This window comes from Psammomys obesus, unplaced genomic scaffold (assembly GCF_907164565.1).
Source record: "Psammomys obesus unplaced genomic scaffold, mPsaObe1.curated_primary_1811, whole genome shotgun sequence".
In the NCBI taxonomy this organism is placed as follows: Eukaryota; Metazoa; Chordata; class Mammalia; order Rodentia; family Muridae; genus Psammomys; species Psammomys obesus.
This window is the reverse complement of record NW_026585691.1, coordinates 3,043,859-3,070,997: the sequence shown is the minus strand read 5'-3', so window position 1 is coordinate 3,070,997 and position 27,139 is coordinate 3,043,859. Positions and strand designations below refer to the sequence as shown.

The following is a 27,139-nucleotide window of genomic DNA, read 5'->3' as shown; positions in this document are numbered from 1 at the left end:
ATGGCTGATTGGACCATCTCTCTGGTTTTGCTCAGGCTAACCCATGAGGTAGGTTTAGGCTGGCTGGCCTGTAGCATATCTGGAGCCTCTGTCAGGAGGGTTGGGGTATCTGGGATAATGCTCCCGCTTTCTCCAGTGGCTCACAAAAACCATCCCAGACTTCCGATGTGGCTTCCTTGGATAACAGAATAGTACGAGAGGGCCTGAGATGTAGCTAAGCGGGTAGAACACGTTCCTAGGCTACACAAGACCCGGGGTTTGATCCCAGCACCACATTAACTGAGCACAGTGGTGGTAGAGGCAGAAGGATAACAAGTTCAAGGTTATTCTTGGCTGCACAACAAATTTGAGGCTAGCCGAGGCTGTTTATTGCAAGGGATGTCTTGCCGTATCGCCCAGACTAGCCCTTAACTCCTGGCTCAAGTGATCCTCCCTGCTCAGCCTCTTGAATAGCTGAAAGGACTACAGGCTTGTGCCATACCTGGCTTTTTTTTTTTTTTTTTAAGTTTGCGTTAATTTCTCACTGGTAAGCTTTTTGAGTGTTTTATGTTTGGATACATTTCAAAGTAAATTTTAAGCAGCTCTTCCCCTCTGAACACTTCAGCATACTCGAGTTTACATACAATGAAAGCAATACAGCTGTCAAGATGTAGACCAGTGTTCTGCTGATTCTTAGGGTGTATCAATGGATGGTGAGAACTGAAAAACCCTGCTCCAGCAGCTGAAGAGATGGCTCAGTGGTTAAGAGCACTCCTCTCTCGGAGGACCCAAGGTCAGCTCATAAAGTACCTGTAACCTCAGATCCAGGAGGAGCCGATGCCCTCTTCTGGCCTTTGAAGGGAGGAGGAAGGAGGGGTAGTGTAGGGTATACACTCTCACACGTTTAAAAAAGAAATCTTTGTTTTATGGGTGTGACTGTTTTGCCTGCATGAATGAATGACTGTTTTGTCTATTACATATATACCTGTTGGATCCCCTGGAACTGGGCCGGGAACCACCGTGTGGGTGCTAGGAACCTGGGTCCTCTGCAAGAGCAACAAGTGCTCTTAACTGCTGAGCCATGTCTCAGCTGTAAATATTGAGAGAGAGAGAGAGAGAGAGAGAGAGAGAGAGAGAGCGCGAGAGAGCGCATTCCAGGAACACCAGCCTTAATGCAGGCAGGCATGGAAGTTCTGGGTCATTAGTCCTTTGCAAGTATCCCTTGTTTGTTTGTTTATTATTTATTTATTTTGGTTTTGGGTTTTTGGTTTTTTTGAGACAGGCTTTCTCTCGTAGCCTTGGCTATCCTGAAGGCTGGCCTCAAACTCACAGAGATCCTCCTGCCTCTGCCTCCATGAGTGCTGGGATTGCAGATGTGCGCCACCTCACCCAGCTAAGACTTCCTCATTTAACATCACTCTTTCTCCCTCTCAAAGGCCTGCAGAGCGCATCTGGCCTTTGTTCGCCCCGGAGGCTAGGGGCCCAGTCTTAGTGAACTTACACTGAGCACTCAGTTACTGAGTGCTCATTGTGCGTGTGTGTGTGTGTGTGTGTACACAGCTCATTGTGTGTGTGTGTGCACCTGAACGAGTCTATGTGCGCTCCATTCATTTAGGTGCCCTAAGAGATCCCCTGGAACTGGACTTACAAGTGTGTGTGAGCCATTTGATGCGGGTGCTGGGAATTGCACCCAGGTCCTCTGGAGGAGCAGCCACTCTTAACTGCTGAGCCGTCTCTCCAGCCCTGTCCCTGGCTTCTTCGCTTGTAGCTGTGTGGTATGAAGGAGGCTAGTGCCGAGAACTCTCACACAATTGTTCTTTGGGATGTTCTTGGGCCTGCAAGTGCTGTGTGACCTCACCTTGTAGTTTGGAATCATTTTTCTGTTCTTACTTGGGCACGGTGGTGCAAACCTTTAATCCCAACACTCAAGAGACAGAGGCAGGAGGATCTCTATGAGTTTGAGGCCAGCCTGGCCTACAGAAACACATAAATACTTTCCTTGTGTTCTGACTTGCCCTGAGGCAGTCTGTGCATAAGTGGATATTCAGAGAGGTGCAACTGGCCCAAAACCAGAGTTGATGAGTGTGAAGCCACGTTTTGGCTTCTGGCATCCTGGTTGCCCTCTGCCTCCCTGGATCATGCCTGGGCTGTGCTCATCATTGGTAGCATTGTTGCCATGGGGAGCTGTGTGCTGGCAGACAGGGCGTGTATGAGGAGGGCCTCCCTTCACAGACTCCAGGCCCCTTCCTGGCCTTCTTTCCAGGAGGGCCTGACCCTATTGCACTGTGCGGCTCAGAAAGGCCACATGCCTGTGCTAGCCTTTGTCATGGAAGACCTGGAGGACGTGGCCTTGGACGGTGCAGACAAGGTAAGAGCCATGCAAAGCTGTTCGACTCTCCCATTGGCTGAGACTCCGGTGGGTGTGCCCTATTTGTTAGGGGTGCTACTGGATGTATCTTACTGGCTCAGGCTCTACTAGGGTACTGCACACCCAGAGTGTATTCTTTGATCAGCTAGAAAAACTGTACTCTACCTTGAGTGTCGCCAGAGGAGGCATGAAGGGTATGTGGATGGGCAGGATGAAAACAAAACATGGCTGACTCTCACTTCCATCAAGGGCCAAACAGGCCAAAGGAAAGAGCCTGCTTTCTGCTCCCCAGAGAAGGGGGCATTTGGGGCAGTTAGAGAGGGAGAGATTTGGAGTCACTGGGAAGTGTTAAAAAGCATCCCTGGAACTCTAAAGGCAGGAAAGATCTCTGAGTGTGTGATTTCAGATGGACTGGAATCATGAGAGGAGAGCCAAAGGGACTGCCTGTCCACCTATCTCAAACCTGAGGATTCCGTCTTTGTGGGGTGGGCAGCCAGGGGCCACTGAAGGGCTGAAGTAGAAGGGGGACTTTCTCCCCACAGAGGGGCTGTTGTTCGGAAGCTGAGGCTGGGTAAGAGGTGGCAGGGGAATGGGTTGGGGGAGGCAGCTGCAAGTACAGAGAGATGAGGAAAGCCGAGGACGGGGCAGGGTGTGTGCACAGACTCACTGTCCCCCACCTTCCGGCCAGCTGGGAAGAACAGCATTCCACAGAGCTGCTGAGCACGGACATCTGGACGCTGTGGACTTCCTCGTGGGCTCTGGCTGTGACCACGGTGTCAAAGACAAGGTGCTGTGACCGAGAGGCCCTCTAAAACCCCTGACCAGGCCACAGCCTTCCTGTGCCTCCTTGGTCCTGGCATCTCCTACAGCCCTACTTACCTTTCTTTTCATATTTTTAAAAAATGTGCATGAATGTTCTTCCTGAAGACATGTGTGCTGCGTGCATGCCTGGCGCCCTCAGAGTCAGAACAGGGGTCAGATGGTTGTGAGGCACCATGTCGGTGCTGAGAATTGAACACCAGTACTCTGGAAGAGCAACAAGTGTGCTTTTTTTTTTTTTTAATGGCGTATTTATCTTTTTTATTTTTTGTTTTCTGTGCATTGGTGGTCTGCCCACACGTCTGTCTGTGTGAGGGGGTCCAATCCCCTGGAAATGGAGTTACAGACAGTATGAGCTGCCATGTGGGTGCTGGACAATGAACCCAGTCCTCTGGAAGAGCAGCCAGTGCTCTTAACCACTGAGCCATCTCTCCAGCCTCCTGCAGCCTACTGCTGATAGAGGGAAAGGCTTCAGACGCTAGCGTGCGCCATGTGTCTTGAGCTCTTCCAGCTGGCACTTCAGTGCACACGGGCCAGCTGGTGGGCTCTGAGATGCCCAAGATAAGATCTCTTTTCCTTTTCCCCCTTTCTCCCCTCCTGTTTCTCTCCCTTCTGTTTCTTTCTCTGAGACAGTCTCATGTCGTCCCGGCTGGCTTCACGCTCACTCTGTATCTGGAAATGACCTGGAACGTCCTGCCTGCCCCATCTCCCAAGCACTGGTTTCTAGGCAGCACTGTCATGCCTGGTTTACAGACTCGTGGGGTTGGACCCGGAGCTTTGCGCATGCTAGGCAATCACTCTACCAGCTGAGCTACACTCCCAGCCCTTATTTTTAAAGTAATGCAGCCGCCTTGAATCATAAAGAGCAAGCGTGCGTGCAGGACTTGGGCCCTGAGAATGCCGCTGGTTGTGGCTTTGGGCAGTGCACAGGCATGACGCTTGTCAGACTTGCTCTGTAACCCCGGACATGTCACTCTGGGCCTTAACTCCCGTGCCTGTAAAATGAGGGAGCAGCACTAGTGGGGGACCCCCTGAAATGTGGGGACCCTGTGTCGATGAGCCCTTCAGGCAGTCTTCATCCTGCAGGAGGGGAACAGCGCCCTGCACCTGGCTGCCAGCCAGGGCCACGTGGCGGTGCTCCGGAGGCTCGTAGACATTGGGCTGGACCTGGAAGAGCAGAACTCGGTGAGTTAGCTGGGGACACACACAGACAGCTGAGACGCTCTGTGGCTCTCCGTCTTGGAGAAACTCCTCAGCCTGTGGTGCGGTGTGACTTTGCCTCGGCAGAGGCCTGGGGCAGCAAGCTGGGGGCATGTTCTCACACTCAACACCTACCAAGAGGAGGTGAGCAGCAGCCCAGGGACCTGGCTGGGCAGGGAGCCAGACAGGCTGGGTTGTCAAAACAGGAGACAGTTGCCACCGTCCAGATGGTCAGGGCCGGCTTTCTGACATAGGAGGTGAGAATAGTGAGGGTGAGCTGGCTTAAAGGGCAAGAAGAACGTGGACAGAGGTGTTGGTGAGAGTCAGCACGGCGGGTGCATTCCACACAGGAGAACACCCGTGGCTCAGGAGCCACAGGTAACAAGACGCTTGTCCTCACTAGTCGGTAGCTGAGAGCTCAAGGGGTCAGAGCGCAGACACGTGCCCTTCACAGGTTTGGCTTCAGCTTCCCCAGTCTCCATTCCTTCCTGTTTCAGGAGGGTCTGACTGCTTTGCATGCAGCCGCCGAAGGATCCCACGCCGACTGCGTGAAGCTCCTCATCAGTGCTGGGAGCAACGTGAAAGCCCTCACCCAGGTAGCCAGCCCCCCTGAGACTGAAGGCTTCTCCAGGCTACTGAGTCACAATAGGCCAATCAGAAACAGCGGATTCCTAAGTGGGCTGTGAGCAGGGGCTTTGAGGCACTCATCTTGGGTTTGCTCTTGGCTTCTCCACGGCTTAGCTGTGTGGCCTAGGGCAAGCCACAGTGGGCTCTTTTGCAAGTTACTAGGTCTGAGCAAATCATTAATTCCTCCTGCCATGAGACTTGAATGGAATATGAGTCTCAAGGTGCCCTGTCACACCCACCATGAGAGGTCCGTGGACTACTGCTCTGATGCCTGTTTCCTTCCAGAAAAGGTGGAGCTGCCTCCACTATGCAGCCCTTGGTGGCTCTGAGGACGTGTCTTGGGCACTTATCAAGGCAGGAGTGTGCACAGATGTGGCTGACAAGGTAGGGCTGGGCTGGGACTGAAGGGCCCCACACTGCACCCTCCCATAACTGTATTAATTAGGCACGGGAGGGAGATCGAGGCATTCCAGCTCCTTGAGGCTGGGGTAGGGCAGGGACTAAAGGAGCATGGCGTTTTCGTGTTCTGATATTTTGTCAGAAGCAGGGTTGGACCCAAGCTTGGGCGTCCTCCCAGCTGAATTAACTACGCCTGGCAGTTGTTAAATTTTGCAGAGCCATGGGCTGGAGAAGTGGCTCAGAGTTTAAGAGCACTGGCAGCTCTTCCAAAGGTCCTGAGTTCAATTCCCAGCAACCACATGGTGGCTCACAACTGTCTATAATGAGATCTGGTGCCCTCTCTGGCCTGGAGATATATGTCAAGGCAGAATGCTGTATACATAATAAATAAATAAATCTTTAAAAAAATTGTTTTGCAGACCCAGCCACTTATATTCTCTCTTTCCCTCCTTCCCTCCCTCCATCTCTCTCTCTCTCTCTCTCTCTCTCTCTCTCTCTCGTGTGTGTGTGTGTGTGTGTGTGTGTGTGTGTAAGGCCAGAGGTCAACAATAGGTATCTTCCTCAATCACCCTCCACTTCATCTTTTGAGACAGCAGGGTCCTTCTGGCTTTGCTCCCGAGCACTGGGATTAGCGGTGTGCACTGCCACACACCCGTGGGTCCTCCTGCATGCCACATACTTTACTATCTGAGCCATCTCCTCACCCCAGTTGTTAACTCTTTTCCTATTACAACTCTTTAGGGACAGTGTATTTCTGTGACTGAGACAGATTTTGTTATTAGAAAACCCAGATACTCCTACCTTGGGATTCTTCCCAATTTTGCTTAATAAATCTCTGTTCACTCTTGGGGAGAAGGGGTGGGGGGAGAGAGAGAGAGAGAGAGAGAGAGAGAACCTGGCTTTGAGCCCTGACACAATTTACCACTTGCAAACTGTTTTGACCTCACTAAGCCTGTTTTCATATATATGGATTGTTACCATTATGTAAATAAGGAAATAGATATTTCAAAAATATACCTCTCTCGTTCTCTCTCTCTCTGTGTTCACATGTGGAGGTCAGAGGACAACATGTGGGAGTCAGTTCTCTCTTTCTACCATGTGGTTTCAGGGATCACACTCAGGTCTTCAAGCTTGACAGCAAGCTCCCTTACCTACTGAGCCATTTTCTGGCCCAAGAACCATGTATTTTAAAACACATAGAATTTAGATGTATTTAATGTACTTAAAATACATAGAAATTTAGAAATAAAGAGGTCCTCCCTCCCTCCCTCCCTCCCTCCCTTCCTTCCTTCCTTCCTTCCTTCCTTCCTTCCTTCCGAAATAGTCTTGCTATATGGCCCTGGCTGGCCTGGTATTCATTATGTAGCTGAAATACATACAATTTTTGTTTTTGTTTTGTTAAGACAGGGTTTCTCTGTGTAGCCCTGAATGTCCTGGAACTTTCTCTGTAGACCAGGCTGGCCTCACACTGGAAGATCATCTGCCTCTGCCTCCCCAGGTAATGAGATCTGGGATTAGAGATGTGTACTGGCGATCAAACCTCAGGGCTCTGAGCGTGCTAGGCCTGCGCTCTTCCAACAGAGTCACATCGCAACTGTTCTTTTCTTTATGTTTTCTGTTTATCAAGGTTGCCACGTGGCTTCTGGTTTACTTGTGTTTTATTCAGTTGTCTGTTTGTTTTTATTTTTGTTTTTGAGACAGGGTTTCTCTGTATAGCCTTGGCTATCCTTTTGTAGAGCAGGCTGGCCTTGAACTCAGAGATCTACCCGCCTCTGCCTCCCAGAGTGCTGGGACAACATGCATGTGTCACCTCGCCTGGCTTGTTTTATCTATGAAATTATACCCTTCCAATAGTTTACATTTAGTTTGACATCATCTTTTAAACGATGTCACCCCATAGTCCAGGAGTTCAAGGCCATTCTCAGCTTCATAGCAACTTCAAGGCGAGCCTGGGCTACACAAGACCCTTTCTCAAAAGCAAACATTTGTGTCATTTCTTGTAGGCATGAATGCAGGAGTGATATTGACTTGGGTATTTTTCTCTTCTATGCGGCTTTTTAAAAAGTTAATTTTAGGGTTTTACTGCCCATCTAACTTTAAAGCTCTCTAGTCATGTAATTACTTCACTTACAAATAACAATACTGTTAAAATCCTTTAAAATACTGACAGTGGCTGTGCATGGTGGCTCACACCTTTAATCTCAGCACTTGAGAGCCAGAGGCAGGCGGATCTCTATGAGTTTGAGGTCAGCCTGGTCTACAGAGTGAATTCCAGGCCAGCCAGGGCTCTCCAGTGAGACCCTGCTTCAAAATATAAACTCAAATGCTAACAGGCAGAGGCTGAAGAGATGACTCAGCAGTTAGGAGCGCTTGCTGCTCTTCCACAGGACCCAGGTTCTGTTTCCAGGACCCACATGGAGTGGCTCATAACTGCCTTAACTCCTGCCCCAGAAGGTAGGATGCTCTGGCCTCCACAGGCCAGGTCTCCTACGCTCACACAGACATACAGGCAAACACACAAATTAAAAATAACAAATCTTTAAAACAGTAATAGGGCTGGAGATTGGGCAGGAGCACTTGTTCTTGGAGAGGAGCCAGGTTTGATTCCCAGCCCCCACACGGCGGGTCGGGTCATAACCATCTATAACTCTGGTCCCAGGCAGGGGTTCTGATTTCACTAGCCCAGGCGCACACACGCTGCACAGATACGTGTACGGGCGAAGTGCTCGTACCCATAAAAACAATAAAATCAATCCAAATTTAAATTAATGCTTCAAAAATAATTTTTAAAAATACTTCTAAGAAAATGAAGTTTAAAAACACCCTTCACTGAATTGCGCTCCTAACGACAGTTGCGGGCGGCCCCGGGGGTATGTGCACACCTGTTATGCTCCGTAACCTTTTCATGTCCATATGTAAGTGCGTGTTTCTATAGTAAGTGTGGACCTACAGCAACGATTTTACCAGCCTGGTGCTATTCCATAGAATGTCATTGTCACCCAGAGACGGGGGCGACACGGGGCATCTTCACTCTAGTTGTTAGTCAGGAGGCCACGGTGGCTGTCGGGAATGGTGCTCCTCATCCTTGAACTAGGGCTTGAATGAGTGTTGGACTTGGGTAAGGTCTCTCTTATGTGCCTGACAGGCTCTCGTTCGTTCATTCATTCATTCATTCATTCATTCATTCATTCATTCATTCATTCTATACATCATCGTTGTCAGACACCTCCCCGGGTGCCTGCTAGCTTGTGTTGTGAGTGTCTGTGCTTCCGTTTGAAAGACGCAGATGCCCACAAGGACACAAACCTTTCTGTGTGGTCTTTAGCCCACTGTGTGGGTTTACTGTGATAGAGCATCAGAAGGTGGTATTGCTGGAAGGGTCCTCAACAGCCATCACTCGTCAGGTGAGGAGTGACAGAGGAAGGTGGACGTGTCTGAGGTCATACCACGCACACATGCCCAAGGCTGCCATAGCAGAGTCTCTAACCTGCCATGAAGGCTGCCGCCCTCCTTACCGACCAGTTTAGGCCTCTAGTTCCAGGCATTGTGGCTGCGCTGGCCTCGGGTCCCCTAGTGTGGTTGGAGAGACGACATGGCAGATTAACCCCCCCTCCAATGTGCAGTCCTGGGTGGGGCAGGCGACTGATGCGTGTGTCTCTTCTGTAGCAGGGCACCACTCCTATGCACCTTGCTGTGAAGCACAACTTCCCTGGCCTGGTCCAGCTCCTCATAGACGCCCACAGTGATCTGGACGCCGTGGACATTGTGAGTGACCGCAGTTCAGAGCCAGGGCTCTCCCAGCATGGCCTAGACTCCAGAAACTTATTTCCTTGTTTAGCTTTCCAAGGTTGTTGGGTTTTTTAAATTCATGTGTGTGTGAGTTTGTGTGCATGTGTATGCTCGTGAGTGTCTGTGTGAGTATGTGCTACCTGTGTGCAGGTACCCTGGGGGGCCAGAGGCGCCTCAGCTCTCCTGGAGCTGGAGTTACAGGCAGCTGTGCACCATGGGAGTGGGTGCTGGGAACTCAAGTAGGCACTTCCGCAAGAACAGTGCTTGCTCTAAACCACTGAGCCACCCCTCCAGCCCTCATTCATTCATTCATTCATTCATTCATTCATTCATTCATTCATTCATGTGTAGTCCTGGCTATCCTGGAACCTAGCATGTAGACCAGATTGGCCTCGAACTCACAGAGATCCACCTGCCTCTGCCTCCTGAGTGCTACCACGCCTGGTTCCCCACATGCTTTCTGCGTGCTTTACCATCCCCTTTGCCTTCTCTCCAGAGGCAGCAGACTCCGCTCCACCTTGCCTCCGAGCATGCCTGGCAGGATGTAGCAGAGATGCTCCTTATTGCTGGAGCTGATTTAAGCCTGAGGGATAAGGTACTTCTGCTCTAAGCAGCCCCTCTTTCCCAGCCTCTTCCATATCATACACTGCTACCAATAACAATAACAATATATAATAATAATATAGAAAGTAAAATAATAAAGCTATTATTGTTGTTATTGTCATTACCCAGCATCTCTACCATGCAGCCCAGAAAACCTTTCTGTTTCCAGTGTGGACCACTGGGAGGACTTCCTTTGGGCAGGAGTTTTTGGGGTGAGCCCAGAGGCAGCCCTGCACCACGCTGTAGAAACTGCAGCCTCCCTTTGCCTCTTCTTTGCAGCAAGGAAAGACCGCCCTGGCGGTGGCTGCCCGTGGTAACCATGTCAGCCTGGTGGACATGCTCATAAAAGCTGACCGCTTCTACAGATGGGAGAAGGTACTGCCTTTACTGATCTCTCCTGCTGGAAAGCCTTGGCTGTGCATGGAGCTGGCGCTGAGTCCCAGCCTCAATCAATCTGGGGCCCTGTCTCTAAGTGGGTAGTCATCTCTGCCTTGGGTACCACAAGCCTGTGAGGCCCTGGATGGGCAAGCACCCAGCCACGCTGAGACAAGGCAGACTCCTGTCTGAGCTGGTGGGATCCTGGCCAAGGAATGAATTGGTTTGAATACATAAACTTCATAGGTGATAAAGAGATGGTGTGAGAACAGAGAGGTCTCCGGCCAGAGGCTTCCTGGAGGAGGTGGCCTGTAGTAATATTTTTTTGGCAATGGGTTGAAAGTCAGGGAGGTGAGTTCTAGATGGAGGAGCGGTGTGAGGAAGTCGGGGCCCAGTGTTCGAGGCGGACAGGGCGTGCATGAGGCTGGAAGCCCATGCTGATGCAGGTTCTTGGGCTCTGTATCACCTGCGTCTAAGAGCATGAGGCAGAGTTTGCAAGAGGCTCCAGGTGGCTCCTGCACTTCTGGCATCTGCCCCACAGGAGCACCATCCCTGCAGGGGTGCCAGCAGCCCCTCGAGGAAGAACCTGACCTTTAAACAAGACCATCGGCAGGAAACACAGCAGTTGCGCTCCGTGCTTTGGCGGCTGGCCTCCCAGTATCTGAGGCCCAGCGAGTGGAAGAAACTGGCCTATTCCTGGGAGTTCACGGAGGCTCATGTCTGTGCCATCGAGCAGCAGTGGACAGGTGCTGCCTTACCCTGCCCCATGCCAGGGCAGCTGGTGGCTAGGGGCATGTGAGAGGAGTTCCGTGCTCTGTGTCTGGGGAACCCACGGCCTAGCCCACTCTACTTCCAAAGCTCCCCCTGGCTTCTTGCACAGGCGAGGCATCCCTGTTGTACCTTGCATTTTGCAGAATCAACTGGAACCCATACCTACCATTTATGCAATCAGTTAACGCCATTCCTCACGGCGGGGCAGGGGCGGAGGGAGAGGGAGGAGAGGCAACTGCTGCCACACCTATTTAACGGCAGTAAATCTTGGCCCTGGTCCAAAGGCACGGAAATGACTCCGTGGGAAAGAACACTCAGCGTGCAAATGTGAGGACTTGAGTTCAGACGTGTAAGGCTCACGGGCAAGCTGGGGGCGGCTCTGGACACCTCTAACCTCAGCGCTGGGAGAGGGCGGTGTGCGGAGAAAGAAGGACCACGGGGTTTGTTAGCCGGCCAGCCTAGCCCCAGGCAGCAAGCTGCAGCTTCAGCGAGACCCTGTCTCAAGGCAGGAAAGGCAAGAGTGATGCAGCGGTCCCGTCCCCCCCACCCGTCCCTACATCCAAGGGCGCAGGCGCTCACGACACATGCACACACACACGCATTTATATCACACACTCATGTACTGTACACACACACACAGGCAGACCCAGACAGACAGAGAAACATGGGGAACATAATGGAAAGGACAAATTCTTCATTTCAAATATTTCAACTCCTATACATGAGAAGGTCCAGAAGACTCAAATATTTAACAGACAGAAAATTGACAGCTGAGTGAAATGGCTAACTACAGGATAAAATATACAAGCGCTATGTATTGTCAATAGAAGAACCAGAAGTAGATAGAGTTTTTAGAGGTGTCTAAGGCTGAGAACCGTGAGCCAGTGCTGGGGCAAAAACATGGCCAGCTGTGTCTCACCAGGCTGCTTTTCATCCGTGTGTTAGATCCGATGTGTGCCCGAGGCATGGCCTGAGACACCGGTCACCAAGCCACCCCATCTAAGAAGCTGTACCTTAACCCCCACCTCCAACCCAGGCCACCTGCCGAGGGGAGAAGGGCCCCTGTGTGGCTGAGTCATTTAGGATGCGGTAGAGGGCGGCGTACACAGGCTCTGGAAGTCAAGGCAGCCTCTCCTCTCATCTCCACAGGAACCAGGAGCTACCAGGAGCACGGTCACCGGATGCTGCTCATCTGGCTGCACGGTGTGACCACGGCTGGGAAGAACCCCGGCAAGGCACTGTTTGAGGGCCTCACGGCCATCGGCAGGAGAGGCCTGGCTGGTAAGCGAGGCCTGGCTGCAATGCTTGGGCCCTCAGAGGGCGCCCATGTCAGAGCCCTGTGTGGCTGGTCCTGCGCAAACTAAGACCCACCAAGTCAGAAGGGACACAAGACAAGAAGGGTGCCTGGAATGGCGGTGGGCACCGCACGGGGCTGGCACACCCTGGCAACCACTGCAGGGAGCTAGTTCAACGTTAACTCTGGAGAACAAAGGCTGTGTACCCCTTGGGGAGTGGCTGGGGGCTCCAAGGATAGGTGTGTGTAATTAGCTGAAAGTAGGTACTTCAAGGATGCTTGATTAGCATTACACAGCCACGCTCCCATCACAGGAATGGGAACACAGTACCTAACTATCAAATAGACACAGGGAGGGGAGAGCTAGCAGGGAGTGTATCCAAGGCCATATATCAAATTTTGTTGGGGTTGTCTCTCCAGATGAAGTGAGGCAGAGAGCAGGAGGCCCTGCTGAGGGGAGGGAGTCCTGCACCTTACCTGGCCTGGGGGGACTGCAACCTCAAGCAGCAGGGTCATTCCAGCACTTACCCATCAGTGTCTTTGAATAATAGTGCCAGGGAACCGCCCTTCACAGCCACCAGGGTCACCGTGACACCCGTATCTTTACCTCCCCTATTGTCTCTGAACAGTCTTGGGGCTTCTTTTTCACAAGTGTTAGGAGAGATGAGCCACAGACTGGCTTAAACATGGAGCTGAGGCTTCTGAAGCCAGCATAAGGTACTTAACCATGCCACTCCCAGAAGCCTGATTTGGGATTCCCATAGTGAAAGCTTGGGACTTTCAGACTCGCAGGATCAAAGGTTGTGGAACTAATCCATCAGTAAGGGCAAACTGGCTGACGAAAAAGCCTTAAGCAGCGGAAGAGTCCATCAGCATGGGCGTCGTGGGGCAGCTTCAGGTTTGACAGCTAGGCAGTTAGGCAGTTACCGGCAGCCCTGGAGGCTACCTTAGCTATGAGGCAGCAAGGAAAACAGTTCTTGTATGGCAGCCGTCCCTCAAGTCCTCTAGGCCAGATGAGAAAGTCATTTCAGGTGAGGAGATTAGGGAATAGCTTTTTTCCCCCCCTAAGAACATTTATTATTATTATTTTGAGACATGGTCTCATGTAGCCCAGGTTAGCCTTAAACTCAACTTGTAGCTCAGATGCTTTTTAAGTTGTGATCCTCCTGCCTCTGCCTCCCAAGTGCTGAGATCAGAGGTGAGTGACAGACAACACACCCCACTGATTGTGTTGTTAGGGGAAGGCCTCAGGGCTTGGTGCATGCCAGGCAAGGGCTCTGCCACTGAGCTTCATTTCCCAAAATACCATTAAATCAACCACACAAAACACCTGGGTTTTAACTCCAGCCCCCGGGAGGCGGAGGCAGGGGATTCGCTACCCCTTTGAGAGTAGCATGGTCTACATAGCAGGTTTTAGACCAGCCAAGGCTATGTCGTGAGACACTGTCTCAAAAGAAATAACCCACATATAAATGCTTAGAAAAAAATTTTTTAAAAAGTTTTTTTTAAAAAAGTTTTTAAAAATTACTCTATTTTGGCCTCGGGTACTTATATAGGTAATATAAGATGTTGACAGTTTTTATTATTATTGTTGCTGTTTTGGGGTTCTTTGCTGTTTTGAGACAGGGTCTTATTATGTAGACTTGGCTAGCCTGGGACTTGTTCTGTTGACCAACCTGGCCCCAAGCTCACAGAGATCCACCTGCCTCCGCCTCCCAATGCTGGGATTAAAGGCCTATGCCTCCATATCGGGCCCCCAAATATTCTTTTTGTTGTTTTTGTTTGTTTCTAGTTTTAAAACATTATTTTCCCCCAACTATTCTTAAACATTTTTTAGGTGTTTATTTCTTTTATCTGTATGCGAGTGCCTTGTTTGCACCTGTATCAGAAGGTGTGAGATCACCAGGAAGCTGTGCCTGAGGGCTGGGGACAGAACTCAGGTCCTCCACAAGAGCAAATGCTCTTACCAAGCACCAACCCTCCCAAATATTCCGAAGAATGGCAGCGTGCCTTCTCTTGGCATAAAGACTCACAGGAAAGTAGGACACAAGCCAGCCCTGGGAGGAAGGGCTGATGCAGCTCCAGGCAACAGGAGTCTTGTGTTCTACAGAACGTGCCAGGAAGATGGCAAATGGGGAGTCCCAGGCCCCCAGGAGGTGCACAGCCATGTGAGCTGCTGGAACGCCGAGGGACCGCCGACACCGAAGGGGATGTCCATGAGAGCTTTCCAGCAGACCCCGCACACAGACCTCAGCTGCATCAGCTGCAGGAAACACGCTTTTCGGAGGATGGGCCGCAGTCTAGGTTTTCTGGGTCATCCTTTCCCAGGAATGTGGCCCTTTATAGCTCTCAGCTTGCTGTGTTTGTGAGGGTGTAATGTGTTCATCACAAGCATGTGGAGGCCAGAGGGCACTTGGCAGGGTTTTCCTCCATAGGCACTGTCCATTTTGTGGTTTTTGTTTTGTTTTGTTTTGTTTTGAGACAGTCTCTCTCTCTATTCCTAGAAGTCCTGGAACGTCTTGTTGAGACAGGGCCTGTCCTAGGTCTAACCAGATTGGCTGGCCAGTGAGCCCAGTGACCCTCCTATCTTGCCTCCCTAGTCCTGGGTTTACAAGCATGTCCACCATGCCCTGGTTTTCATGTGGGTTCTGAGTGTCAAGCTCAAGTCCTCATGTTGCATGGCAAATGTTGTATCTGCTGAGCTGTTTCCCCAGGCCTCTAGTTAAGTTTCACTTCCATTATCTTAGAACATCATGAGGTGCAAGGGGTGTTTTTATTTCGAGGACTCCCTGGGGTCCAGGGAGGAGGAGCAGCTTGCTCAGGTCACACCATAAACCCAGTGCTGTCAAACCAGCAGTCCTCCCTGCAGGGAGGGCTTCATTTGTTCACTGGATGGTCCTTAACTTCAGGACAACTCACTGATCTCTAGTGCCACACACGCAGAAGCTGCCATGCTGTTTATATTTGTAAACTTGCATACATTTGTGAGTATGTTTGTGTATGTTGGCCGACCAGGAGTGGGTAACTGGGTTTGTGCTTTGTATGTTTTTGATCTTTTGTGTCTAGAAATCATTTCAGACTTACAAAACTCACAAAGTAGTACCGAGAGTGTTCAAGGGTTCTGCACGCAGGTCTCTAAATATTAACTCTTACCTAACGGCAGTGTGGATTTTTAAAGCCAGGAAGTCAGAGGCTGGAGAGATGGCTCAGTGGTTGAGAGCGCTCCTTGCAGAGGACCTGTGTTCAGCAGCACCCTGTGGCAGCTCACAGCTCGCTCGAGCATGCGCATGTGCTCATCCATGTGTTCAGCCAAACACTCAGACACATAAAATCTTTTTTTAAAAATTAGGAAATTAACAGTGTTTCTAAACTATTCATTAATTTCAGACCATACTCAAATTTTGTCAGTGTTTTCTCACCTCCTGGATTAATATCTGGTCCAGGATCACAGATCACGTTTTTTAAAAACAATATAAATGCCTTATTTAACAGTTACAGCTCATCCCATGGGTCAAGAGGTGGCCCAGCAGGACCCAGCAGCAAGGTCAGCGCATCCTCCTAGCTTCTCTCTCTGGCTCACCCTCTCGGGCGGGGCCTTTGACAGTTCAGGAACTCGCTCTGTAGACCTGGCTGGTCTTGAACTCACAGAGATCTGCCAGCCTCTGCCTGCCCTGCACCGCTACCACCTGGCCGACTTTAATCCAGTTTAACTACTGAAAAACAGCAGTGGCCGAGCATGTGTGCTGTGGTCCACGCCTGTAATCCCAGCACTCAGGGAGGCAGAGGCAGGTGGAGCTCTGAGTTCAAGGCCGCCTGGTCTACAAAGCCAGTCCAGGACAGCTACACAGAGAAACCCTGTCTCAAAACACCTCCCCACCTTCCCACCCCCACAAAAAAAAAAAAAAAAAAAAAAAAAAGAAAAAAGAAAAAAATCAGCGGAGCCAGCAGCATTCCCAGGACCTGAGGGCAGGAGAGAGGAAAGATATAACTGGAGGGTGGTGGGATTCTAGTCAGACTCCCAGAAGGACAGACTGGCTATAGACCTCTTGGGTAGGAGTGACGTCTGGACCCAGAGCTCTTCAGACACTGTCCAGGAGGAACTGGGGATAGGGACGCAGGGGTAGGTACGGGAGGAGAAGGGACCCCTGTGCATTGTGCTAGAGATGAGCAGCTCCCACCAGGGGCCACCCACTCAGTGACAGAGGAGTGCTCAGACCAAGCAGAGTTAGCAAGGCAGCGGAGGGGACAATGGGACAAAGTAGTCATGAAAAACAAAAGCACTTTCTCCCTAGAGAAGGTGCCCCGTGGCTGGGTGCAGTCGAAAGGTCACGAGCTAGGAAAACTAGCTGGCCAAGGGCCTAAGAAGTCTCACCGAAGACTTAATAAGACGGCAGGTTGTTGGGACTCTGTAGCCCCAAGGAAGCAAGGACAGGCCTTTTTGTTTGAGGTGGGCCAAATATGGGTGTTCAGACCATGATTTCATGGTTTGCTCAGACCGTGCGGCCTTGTGATCCTTTCTTGATGGGTGGGCGCTGGTTGGTGGTGGGAGCTGGATTACAGAGGACTGTATAGTGAGGCGTTGCTCAGGGTCCTGCGATGTGGTTGTGGTGTTGCTGAAACTTTATTTATTTTTTAATTTTCGAGTAGCTCATAGTCTGCTGCTTTAGACCCAGCTGGTGCCCCTCTTGCTGGCTGGCCCACCTCACTCGCTCCCCATTGCCTGAAAGTGCACCCCGGCCCCCACAGTCAGCCTGCAGGACTCAGGCTGTGGCCCTGAGGTCCGGGTGTGCAGCTCAGTGTACGAGCCAACCTGCAGCAGCTGACACTGAGGCAAGGAACCTACCCAGCATGCCCTGGGCTATACTCTGCTTCAGTCAGGACTGTCTCCCTGTGAAGCCCAGCTTCGTCCTGCCGCAGTTCCTGGGTGCTGCGGTTACAGGGGTCACCAGCACACATGGCTTGAGGTTCCTTATCACACAGTACTTCCAGTCTTCTGTGTTTTATTTTTTCCCCCAACTGATTATCTTCTGGAGATTGTTAATATGAAATCTGGTTTGTCTGCATCGTGGAGTGGTACACAACAGTGAAAAAGAGCCTGAGGATAAGGACTGCTGTGGAAAGAACTTTAGGATCAATTCAGCGAAGAAAATCGATAGACCCATGTGTAAACTGCTTGCTGCCTGCGGAATGGAAGTGTATTTTCATGTGTATATGTGTCTACAAATAAAAGCTAGATGAAGGCCCAGAAACTAACAGGAGTGGTGTCCTTGGGACCGGGGAGAAGGTGGGAGGACAAATCCTTAATGGATAAATTTACTTTTTTTGTTTTAAGATTTATTTATTATGTATACAATGTTCTGTTTGCATGTACACCTTCACACCAGAAGAGGGCACCAGATCTCATTACAGATGGTTGTGAAAGAGGAGGAAGGGTTTTACAGGAGAGGTTGAACGACTGAGAGAACAAGCTAGATACAAGTGAAGACAGAATGAGCCAGAGAATGAGAAGGAGCCAGAAGAATAGAAAAAGATTGCTGGAGTTAGTTTGAGGCCAAGCAGCAATTCAGAGGCCAAGAGAAAAGCAAGATTGGGAGAGGAGTTTGAGCCAGAACAGCTGAGTTGAACCAGCCAGCTATGAGCTCAGAACTAGAAAGGGTGAAAACTATTAAGTCTCAGAGGCAGAAACCGTTTTAGGCCTAGGTTAGATTGTGTGGAGGCTAGAAGCTTCCAGGACTAGACCTAGGTTAGCAGACAGAGGTAGTAAGCCTCTAAGACAGCAACTGAAACAGTCAAATAACAGTCCTTTTACAGGGAGACTGTGTCCACTGCGCTTGACATCATCAGGCAGAAGGCCTTCTTTAGCTGGACACAGTGGCTCTGCAAGTTCGAGGCCAGCCTGCTCTACGAAGCTAGTCCAGACAGCCAAGGCTACACAGAGAAAGCCTGTCTCAGCAAACAGACAAACAGAAACAGAAGGCCTTTCCTGAGGAAGGGTCTAGGCAGCACATTTCCGCACCTACCACACCCCCAGACTAATAGAGATCTGCCAACTATCCTCCAGAACCCAGCCCTTCCTGGCACCGGCCAGGACTTGGTAACTCCTGCCCAGACTACCACAGCGTCCCCTCACTGGCAAAACACATGAAACAGGAGAAAAGATTCCAGCTCACAGTTTCAGCCCGTGTCTCTTGCTCCAGCTGCTTCTGGCCTGCCGTGGGGCAGCGTTACACAGGTGTGGTAAGAGAGCTGTTTACCTCAAGGCTGACATCACTTGAGCTCTTACAGTGGCCATGGCTGTGTCCCAAGCAGGCACGTGCACACAGATACAAACCGCAGCACCCGGCTCAGGCAAGCCCCTGGCCCCCGCTTTCCAAGCAGCTGCGACTCCATGTATGTGACATCATTCCTGACCCACCTGGCTGGTTTTAAAGTGTCCTTTTCTTTTCACAATTTTAGTTAGTTGGTTAGTTGGTTAGTTAGTTGGTTAGTTTAAGATGTGTCTGTGTGCAGATGTGTGCACACAGGTGCAGATTCCCCAGAGCTGCCGCTACAGGTGGATGTGAGCTGCCTGGCTTGGGTGCTGGGAACCGAACTCTGGTCCCTGGAAGAACAAGCATTCTTAACCGCTGAGCAGCCTCTCCAGCTCCCAAATTGTCTGTTTTAAGGGAGTTTACTTTTAGAATGACTGGGAAAGCTGAACGCCCATCTGTCATTCTCTGGCACGCAGCTCCCCCATCCATGTTTCACGTCTGTGGGCTATGGCACAGCTGATGAGCCGATACTGACACGCCTTTCTTTGTTCCTTCCTTCCTTTTTCAGACAGGGTCTCATGCAGCTCGAGCAGCCACATTGCTGAGCGTGCCACCACACCTGGTTCGTGCAGAGCCAGGGCTGGAGCCTGGGCGTTTGAGAATGCTAAGCCAGCCCAGCTACCAGCCCAGCCACGCGCCCAGCTTGTGCTGAAACTTCATCACTAGCCGAAGTCCACAGCTCACATCAGGCCTCACGGCAATGTACGCCTCATAGGTTTGTCCACAGCTACCATAAAGAACAGCTTCACTGTGCCACAGTGCCCTGGGTGCCAGCAACCCACCCCTCACCCCGAGCCCCTGTCAACAGCTGCTCTTTATAGTATCTGCATTTAGTCTTTTCCAGAATGCCACAGTCTTTTACGCACCTCCACATTTTGAACGTTAAAACAGTAAATGAGGCTGGAGAGACGGCTCAGAGGTTAAGAGCACCAGCTGCTCTTCCAGAGGACCTGAGTTTGGTAAAAACTGCCCTCTCTCTCTAAGTAGCTTCCCTTTCCTCTATCCTCATGAGAGTTGGGTGTATCCTATTCTGTCAAGTCTTTCTGATTTGTCACTTTCTCTGCCACTCAATTAAACATCACTTTCAAACATAGGTGCTTCTTTCTACAAACTAACTTTACCTTCTTTGGGATTAAAGCCATGCCTGGACCTAAGCTTTTCTTTACCTGAAACCTGGTCTATACCAGACTGGTTTTGAGCTCAGACCTGCTTACCTCTGTCTCCTGGATTACAGGTGTGACTGTATTCCACCCTGATCACACAGACCTAGGTCTTTGGATGTGATCTCTTGCCAGAGCAGCCATGTTCTAAATTAAAATTCTTCTCCACCTCCCACTGTCAGCCCATTTAGAGTGTGCTTCTAGTACAGAGAGAGCTGCCTGTTTCACCCAGGACCGTGTTCCCTCGTGACAGCCTGCATCAGGACCTGAGCAAGGCACGTGGCAGAAGAGGCAGCTATTTCAACCCAGAGGCATCCCAAGCCCCAAAGCTCCTTGTGGGGGCGGGGTCTGCCCATTCCATCTTTTTTTCACACCTCAGCACCGAGTTTTGTCTTAGCATTGGTTTTACTCTGAGCCTCTTAGACCTCGGTGGGAGCTTCAGAGGCTCCTTGATGCCTGGGAGAAGAGGCAGGGCAGGTTTGACAGTCTTGTTGAGGAGTGGTTGTAGTTTTGCCTGGAGTTGTCCGAGGCTCCTGCCGAAGGCTAGTCTCAACGACAGACCCGAAAAAGTGTTACAGGCCAGCAACCAAACCAGTCAGGACTGGAAATGGCAGCTTGAGTCACCCAGTGTCGGAGCAGGTAGTTACAGTTTTCAGTAGGAGTGGACTTGTGCAGAGAGGATATGGAAAGGAAACACAGGGCGGCCCCAACAGTCACTTTATCTCCTGGTTATGTGACGGCTGCTCACGGCAGCTCCACGTGTGGCTGGGAAATCAGGCACAGAGAAACGGTGAGGCCAGGAAACTGTCACCTTTCTCTCTTTGTGTGTGGAGTGTTTGTGTGGGGTTCAGTCAGGTGGTAGCTTGTTGTTTCTCAGATCTCTGGGGTTCAGCAGACCCCTCTAAGCTGATGAATCCTGGGGCCGCCTGCAGCTACTCATCTCAGTGCAGAGCTGGAAACCTGTTGTTTTAAAGCGGCCATCTTGCCTGCCGCAAGCCTGGGTTTTTATTTATTTTGAGGAAGGGACTCACTACGGGTCTGGAACTCACCAAATAGACCAAGCTGATCTCATAGTCAGACATCTGCCTGCTTTTGCTGTGCTAAAATTAAAGGTATGTGCTACCATGCCATCTTATTTTTAAAAATTTATTGTGTGTATGGGTGTGGGCATATCCACGTGAAAGTACCCACATGGAGAACACAGGACAGTTTGCAGGCATTGGTTCTCTTCTTCCACGTGGGTCCCAGGGCCTGGAGACTGGTCATCAGGCTGTGCAACAAGGGCTTTTTGCCTGCTGAACCATTTGCTGATCTAAGATCTGTTTTTGTTTTAAAGATTTTATGTATAGAAATGCTCTATCTGCATGTACACCAGCATGCAGGAAGAGGGCATCAGATCTGAGGACAGATGGTTGTGAGCTACCATGTGGTCACTGGGAATTGAACTCAGGATGTCTAGAAGAGCAGCCAGTGCTCTTAACAGCTGAGCTATCTCTCCAGCCCCAAGAGCTATTTATGATTATAGTTAAAATATTAATTTCTTCTAGATTTATGATTATAACTTCCCATAGCTTAATTTTTAAAAAAATGTTAATTAGAGCTTTCAATTTGTGGATCATAAAAGTTTTCTAATATGTGAATTGAATATGGTCTCTTACATATAGACATTTCAACCTGTTTTATCAAATAACCTCTTTGTGTGACCAATGTGTATAACACAGATACACACACATGGGTATGCATACCTGTGTGCTCGGGCAGAGGCCAGAGGATGCCTGTTAAAGTTACAGGCCTGTGTGGACACTCTTGACATTGGACATGGGCACTGGAGACTTTGAACTCAGGTCCTCATGCTAGTAAAGCTGCACTTTCACCCTCTGAGCCATCCCCCAGCTGCTCAAATAACCTAGTTTATCTCCTGAAAGTACACGCAGAAATGATATGGTATCAAAAAGGCTTTATAGTCACCCAGGGTAGGAATGTATGTGGAAGACTGAGGGAGACAGACAAAATTATACACAGGTTGGAATCTTTTAAGGTGAATCAATAGCTGGAGAGAGTTTGTTCTAGTTTCTCTATAAGTATTAAAAACACTTCTATTAGGAGTCAGGTGAGCTTTCAGGATGACACTTAGAATCCCAGCATATGGCGGTGGAAGCAGGAGGATAGGCGTTCAAGGCTAGCCTTGGCACATAAGGAGTTCAAGGATAGCTTGGCCTAAATGAGACTCTACCTTTTTAACAAATCCGTTAGTGAGAAAGATAAAAAGAAAAGCGTTGTCACATAGTTGCAGTCAGCAGGAAACAGCAACTCTATCACCGGCAAACTGTGCGCTAGGGTGACCGAGCAATTCGCCGACTGTCACACCACACTGGACAGCAGCCCACATAGGCAGCAACAGTCATCACAAGAGACGCTCACTGAAATTCAATTTTTATTCCAAATGACTGTACTGTCTAGAAATACAACAGCTAATACTCAAAATGGTGTGCTCAACCAGGAACTAAAATAGCTGATTTGTAGGGATTGGCCAGCAGGCCACCAGCCTTGGCACTCTGATTATGCCCAGGAATGCATAAAATAGCCCATGTTCCTCTTCCCATCTGGATGCGCAGTGCTTACAGTGCATAACAGAGAAAGAGGAAGAAGACATGAAAAGAGAAAATGCCACGTGATCCCAAGCCTTCGAAATAAACACGCGATGGTAGAGAAGACTTTCAGTAGCAAAAGTGTCACAATTCCTAAATGGGAGTCTTTAAAAGTTCTTCAAATTCAAAAGTTAAAAAAAAAAAAAAAAAAAAACAAAAAAAAAACAAGCAGAAACAAGCCTGGAGAGGGGACTGTCACACTGGCTGAGATGGCGGATTCCTGTCATGAAGATGACAGTCAGTCCTGCTTCTAAACCATGAGGACCAGTGTGCCCCAAGGACCTGAACTGACTGTACAAGACCGCGCTGGCTCGGGTGTCACGAGCCCCTCTACGGCCCCTCCTGGCTGAGGCCGAGCCGCCCTTTCTGCATCTCCAGCTCCTCTGCACTGACCACCGACGGGTCGATGGCGGCGTATTTGGTTCCGTGGAACTGCAGCAAGTGTATCTGGAAGAGTGCACAATCACTGGGTTACTACAGGGCCAACCTGTTTCATGGTGCGGGATTGAAGTGACGGCCGCAGAGTGCCACGCCAAGTGCTCCGCTGCCGGGCGCCCTCTCCAGTCCTGAATCTTTGTGTACACGGAGGCCAGGGCTCAACATTGGAGCCACTCCTTAGGGAGTTCATGTACATGAGTGTTCCGTCTTCATGTACATCTGCATGCAGAAGAGGACATCAGCCCCATTATAGATTGGCTGTGAGACACCGTGTGGGTGCTGGGAATTGAACTCAGGACCTCTGGAGGGGCAGCCAGTGCTCCGGACCTCCGAGCCACCTCTCCAGTTCCCTGAGGGCTCTTTAAAAAAATATATTACATTTTACTCATTGTGTATACGTGCGGAGGTCAGAGACAAGCTGTGCGAGTTGGCCATCTCCTCTCTGACTGCTGGGCTTGTGGTGGGTCTTTTACTTACTGACCCATCTCACTGGCCCTCCACCTTGTCTTCTGCAATAGTCTCTCGATGATGTCAAGCTTGACGAGTAGGCGAGGCTGGCCGGCCAGTCAACCCCAGGCTCTGCCTGTCTGGCCTCCACACCTGCTTTTTAAGAACCTGGATTATGTGGCCTGAGCTCAGGTCCTCTTCCTTACAGTGCAAACATTTGACCAACTGAACCTTCTCCCCTGCCCTAGGACCTTCATTTCTCAGTGACTATTACAGACAAGGGGCAGCACATCACTAACAAGCACGGCTGAAGAACAGAAAATCTTCCTGAAATCACACACTAGTTCCAAGTAACTAGAGAAAGGACAGCAAACAAACAAGTACCGGTCTCCCTGTGTCGCTCAGACGGACTCTGAACCTACAGCAATCCTAGGTCAGCCTCAAAGTGTTGTGATTACAAGTATTTACCATTGTGGCTGATGGAATTGGTGGGACCTTTGACCGCAAACTGTTTTGTGTTTTTAAGCAGCTTCTCCACACTTTTGCCATGTCTTTATGGATACCCCAACTCCCATGTTTCATGTATATATGCATATTTACATTTATGGACACGTGTGTGGGCTTGTGTGTATGCATGTAAGAGGCCCAAGGCTGATCACACTCCCTTACTGAGGAAAGCAGGTATCAATCAGATCCAGAGCTCTCTAATAATATGGACAGTCTTTTGGGATTTGCCTATATGTATGTCTGTGTATCACATTCACACCCTTGGGGGTCAGAATAGGGCATTGGATCCCCTGCATCTGGAGTTTTCAGTTGTGCACTGCTGTGTGGGAGCTGGGAACAGAACCTGGGTCCTCTGGAAGAGCGGCCAGTGCTCTTAACTGCTGACTCATCCTCCAGCCCCGATATGGTTAGTCTTGACCACCAGCTTGCTCTGGGGAATCCCCAGACTCCGCCTTTCCAGACTGTAAGTTCAGCCAGGCTACCTGCCCAGCTTCATTCATGTGAGTTCTGGGATCTGAACTATAGTCCTCATGTTTGCGTGCATGGTGCCTTCTTGCCAGCCCTCATTACCATCTTTCTTTTCTTTTTAAAGGTTTTATGAGTGCTTTACTCACATGTATGCCTGATGTCTGTGGAGGATGAAGAAGGTCATGGGTCTCTTGGAACTGGGGTTATAGATGGTTGTGAGCTACCATTTGGGTGTTGGGGATCACAGTCAGATCTTGTGTAAGAGCAGCAAATGCTCTTAACCACTGAGCCATTTGCCCAGCCCCATGCTGCTCCATCAGTGGAGCAGCCTTGCCCTCCACAGCAGTGCGAGGTCCTTCCAATCTTCTGTGACTGTGCTTACTAGCATGATGAACACCCCTGGGCATCAGTTCTCTATGTTTAGGATCTACTTCCACGAGAGCATTAAAGACCGGACTCGCTGTGGAAGGCACCTGATGCTTCTTGCCAGCTTAGCATGGCCGTCACCATCCTAGTACTCTCTTGAGAGAATGGAGTGGTGTTTTACTTTTGCCACTAGTGCATAATCAGATTAAAAAGTCATTTTCTGAGACGCAGACTGTTTCCATTTCTCTGTGATGTTTTGCTGTGGCTGAATTCCCTGTCTGCAGAAGGCAAGCTCACACCATACCAAGGGCCACCACAGTGTGTGGATGCGAGGCCTGCTAATCCAGACAAGGGTTGTTAAGAGAGAGTTTCCTTGGGAGTCTCTCAAACCCTCGTGCTCTGGATTGCAGGCTGCACTTACCTGCACGTAGAGATTGACCTCGGCACTCCTGCACAGGTAGGGGAAATTGCCTCCGGTCTTAAGGTGAGCTCTCCGGGCATTAGGGTACAGTTTGTACATTTCTTCCTTGGCTTCCGTGGACAGTGCACTCTGGTCAAACACCTTTGAAAACACACAAGGCTGCAACCTCATGGTGCTCTTAGTGCAGCACGGAAGTGTCACCCACGTTCCTGAGTGTCAGAGCAGCCAGAGCTCACCTCCCCTGCTGTTGCTGGTCATATCCAACTCTGACCCCAGAGGCTGGGAATGTGGCTGTGTGGGAGAGCACTTGCTGAGCATGTGCAAGGCCCCATCCCAGCACCAGGAGAAAGATAAGATTCTAATTCCAACAGAAGAGAGCTCAGCCATAGATTTTGGAAATAGTGAATAATCACTGGAAATGCCAGCTTCAAAAAACATGAAATCTGGAGGCTGAAGAGGTGGCTCAGAGTTAACAGCACTGACTGTTCTTCCAGAGGCCCCAGGTCAGGTTCCCAGCACCCACATGGCTGTAATTCTAGCTCCCTGCCTACAACACCCTCTTCTGTATGATGCACGCACATGCAGGCAAAGCACCCCCCCCAACACAGAATAAATTAATCGTCTTTTCAAATATAAGACTAAAGGCGAAAGCTCAGACTTTCGGGGAGGAGCTGCTCTGGCAGCTGATCACATGTGGTGATGGACATCTTTCAGATGCTCTCAATACAAACATGTGTACAAAATGTTTTCTGAAAATGTTTTGTTTTTTGAGATAGCATTTCTCTCTGTCTAGTCTTGGCAGTCCTGAACTTGCTTTCTAGATCAGGCTGACCTTGAACTCAGAGATCCACCTGCCTCTGCCTTCTGAACGCTGGGATTAAAGGCATGTGCCAACACTGCCCAGCTTGAAAATATTTTAAAGATAAGCATACACACATATATGTATAATTTTTGTGTGTATATGCATGCATGTTTGTGTGTATGGTCAACCTCAGGTTTCCTTCTCAAGAGCCATCCATGCATCCATGCATGGTTTTTGAGATAGGGCTTCTCTCATTAATAGCCCTGGCTGTTTTGGAACTCCTTCTGTACACCAGGCTGGCCTTGAACTTTCAGAGATCTGCCTGCTTTTGCCTCCCGAGTGCTGGGATTAAAGGCCTGTGCTACCACGCCTGACAAAAACTTTTTTAAAGGCAGGGTCTCTCAATGGCCTGGAACTCACAAAGCAGGCTAGACTGGCAGGTCAGCAAGCCAGGAATCTGCATGTTTGCACCTCCCCAATGCTGGCGTCACAGGCATGTGCCACCATGCCTGACTTTTTTTTTTCTTAATGCAGTTTCTGAGGCTGGCGAGATGGTTCAGCCACTAAAGGCTAGGTTTACAACAGAAACGTCAGAATGTTAAACCAATCAGAACCCTCGTGAATTACTGGGGGAGATATAAAATGACACAGCCATCAGAAGACATGTCAGTTCCTCAAAAAAGTTTAAAGAATTGTGTCATTATGTGTGTGGCTACCTGTGGAGGCCGCAGAGGGCACTGGGTCTCCTGGAACTGGAGTTAAGAACACTTGTGAGCAGCCATGTAGGTGTTTAGAACAGAACCTGGGTCCTCTACAAAAGCAGTAATGCTCTCAACCAATGAGCTATGTCTGCAGCCCCAAAATTACAAGACTTAAAAGCAAGGACTCAGCTCCTTTTATAGCCAGGTTAACAGACACATCTACAATAGTTAAACATCGGAAACAACCTAGATGTCCATTGACAGGTGAAGACATCAACAAGGTACCATTCTGCTTTAAGGGAATGATAACTCAAATACATTATGGGGCCAGCGAATCTTTTTTCAATTTTTATTTTGATGTGTATAGGTGCTTTGCCTGCATGTATGTCTGGGTGCACTTGCGTGCAGGCCAGAAAAGGGTAGCATATCCTCTGAACCATAATTAAAAATAGTTGTGAAGCTGGACAGTGGTGGTGCACACATGTAATGCCAGCACTTGAGAGGCAGAGGCAGGAGGATCTGAGTTCAAAGGCAGCCTGGTCTACAGAGCAGGTTCCAGGACAGCCAGGGCTACACAGAGAAATCCTGTCTTGAAAAATCACACACACACACACACACACACACACACACACACACACACACACAC

General features: G+C 49.8%; 2 protein-coding genes across 4 annotated transcripts in view; one reads left to right on the top strand and one right to left on the bottom strand.

Moving 5' to 3' along the window:
* The window catches only part of Ankdd1a (ankyrin repeat and death domain containing 1A), a 28,681-nt gene extending 11,209 nt beyond the window's left edge, over positions 1-17,472 (top strand). The window contains exons 5-15 of the mRNA XM_055598811.1: positions 2,243-2,347; positions 3,036-3,134; positions 4,253-4,351; positions 4,864-4,962; positions 5,279-5,377; positions 9,059-9,157; positions 9,678-9,776; positions 10,064-10,159; positions 10,701-10,905; positions 12,080-12,211; positions 14,335-17,472. Of these exons, the coding sequence (XP_055454786.1) occupies positions 2,243-2,347; positions 3,036-3,134; positions 4,253-4,351; positions 4,864-4,962; positions 5,279-5,377; positions 9,059-9,157; positions 9,678-9,776; positions 10,064-10,159; positions 10,701-10,905; positions 12,080-12,211; positions 14,335-14,396 (1,194 nt within the window). The 3' untranslated portion in view covers positions 14,397-17,472. The remainder of the gene's footprint in view (positions 1-2,242; positions 2,348-3,035; positions 3,135-4,252; positions 4,352-4,863; positions 4,963-5,278; positions 5,378-9,058; positions 9,158-9,677; positions 9,777-10,063; positions 10,160-10,700; positions 10,906-12,079; positions 12,212-14,334) is intronic.
* Positions 17,473-22,116: 4,644 nt separating this feature from the next.
* The window catches only part of Spg21 (SPG21 abhydrolase domain containing, maspardin), a 27,367-nt gene continuing 22,344 nt past the window's right edge, over positions 22,117-27,139 (bottom strand). For all 3 annotated transcript variants that reach the window (XM_055597591.1, XM_055597582.1, XM_055597573.1), the window contains 2 exons: positions 24,991-25,131; positions 22,117-22,790 (listed from right to left, as the gene is read on the bottom strand). In XM_055597591.1, the coding sequence (XP_055453566.1) occupies positions 22,674-22,790; positions 24,991-25,131 (258 nt within the window). In that variant the 3' untranslated portion in view covers positions 22,117-22,673. The remainder of the gene's footprint in view (positions 22,791-24,990; positions 25,132-27,139) is intronic.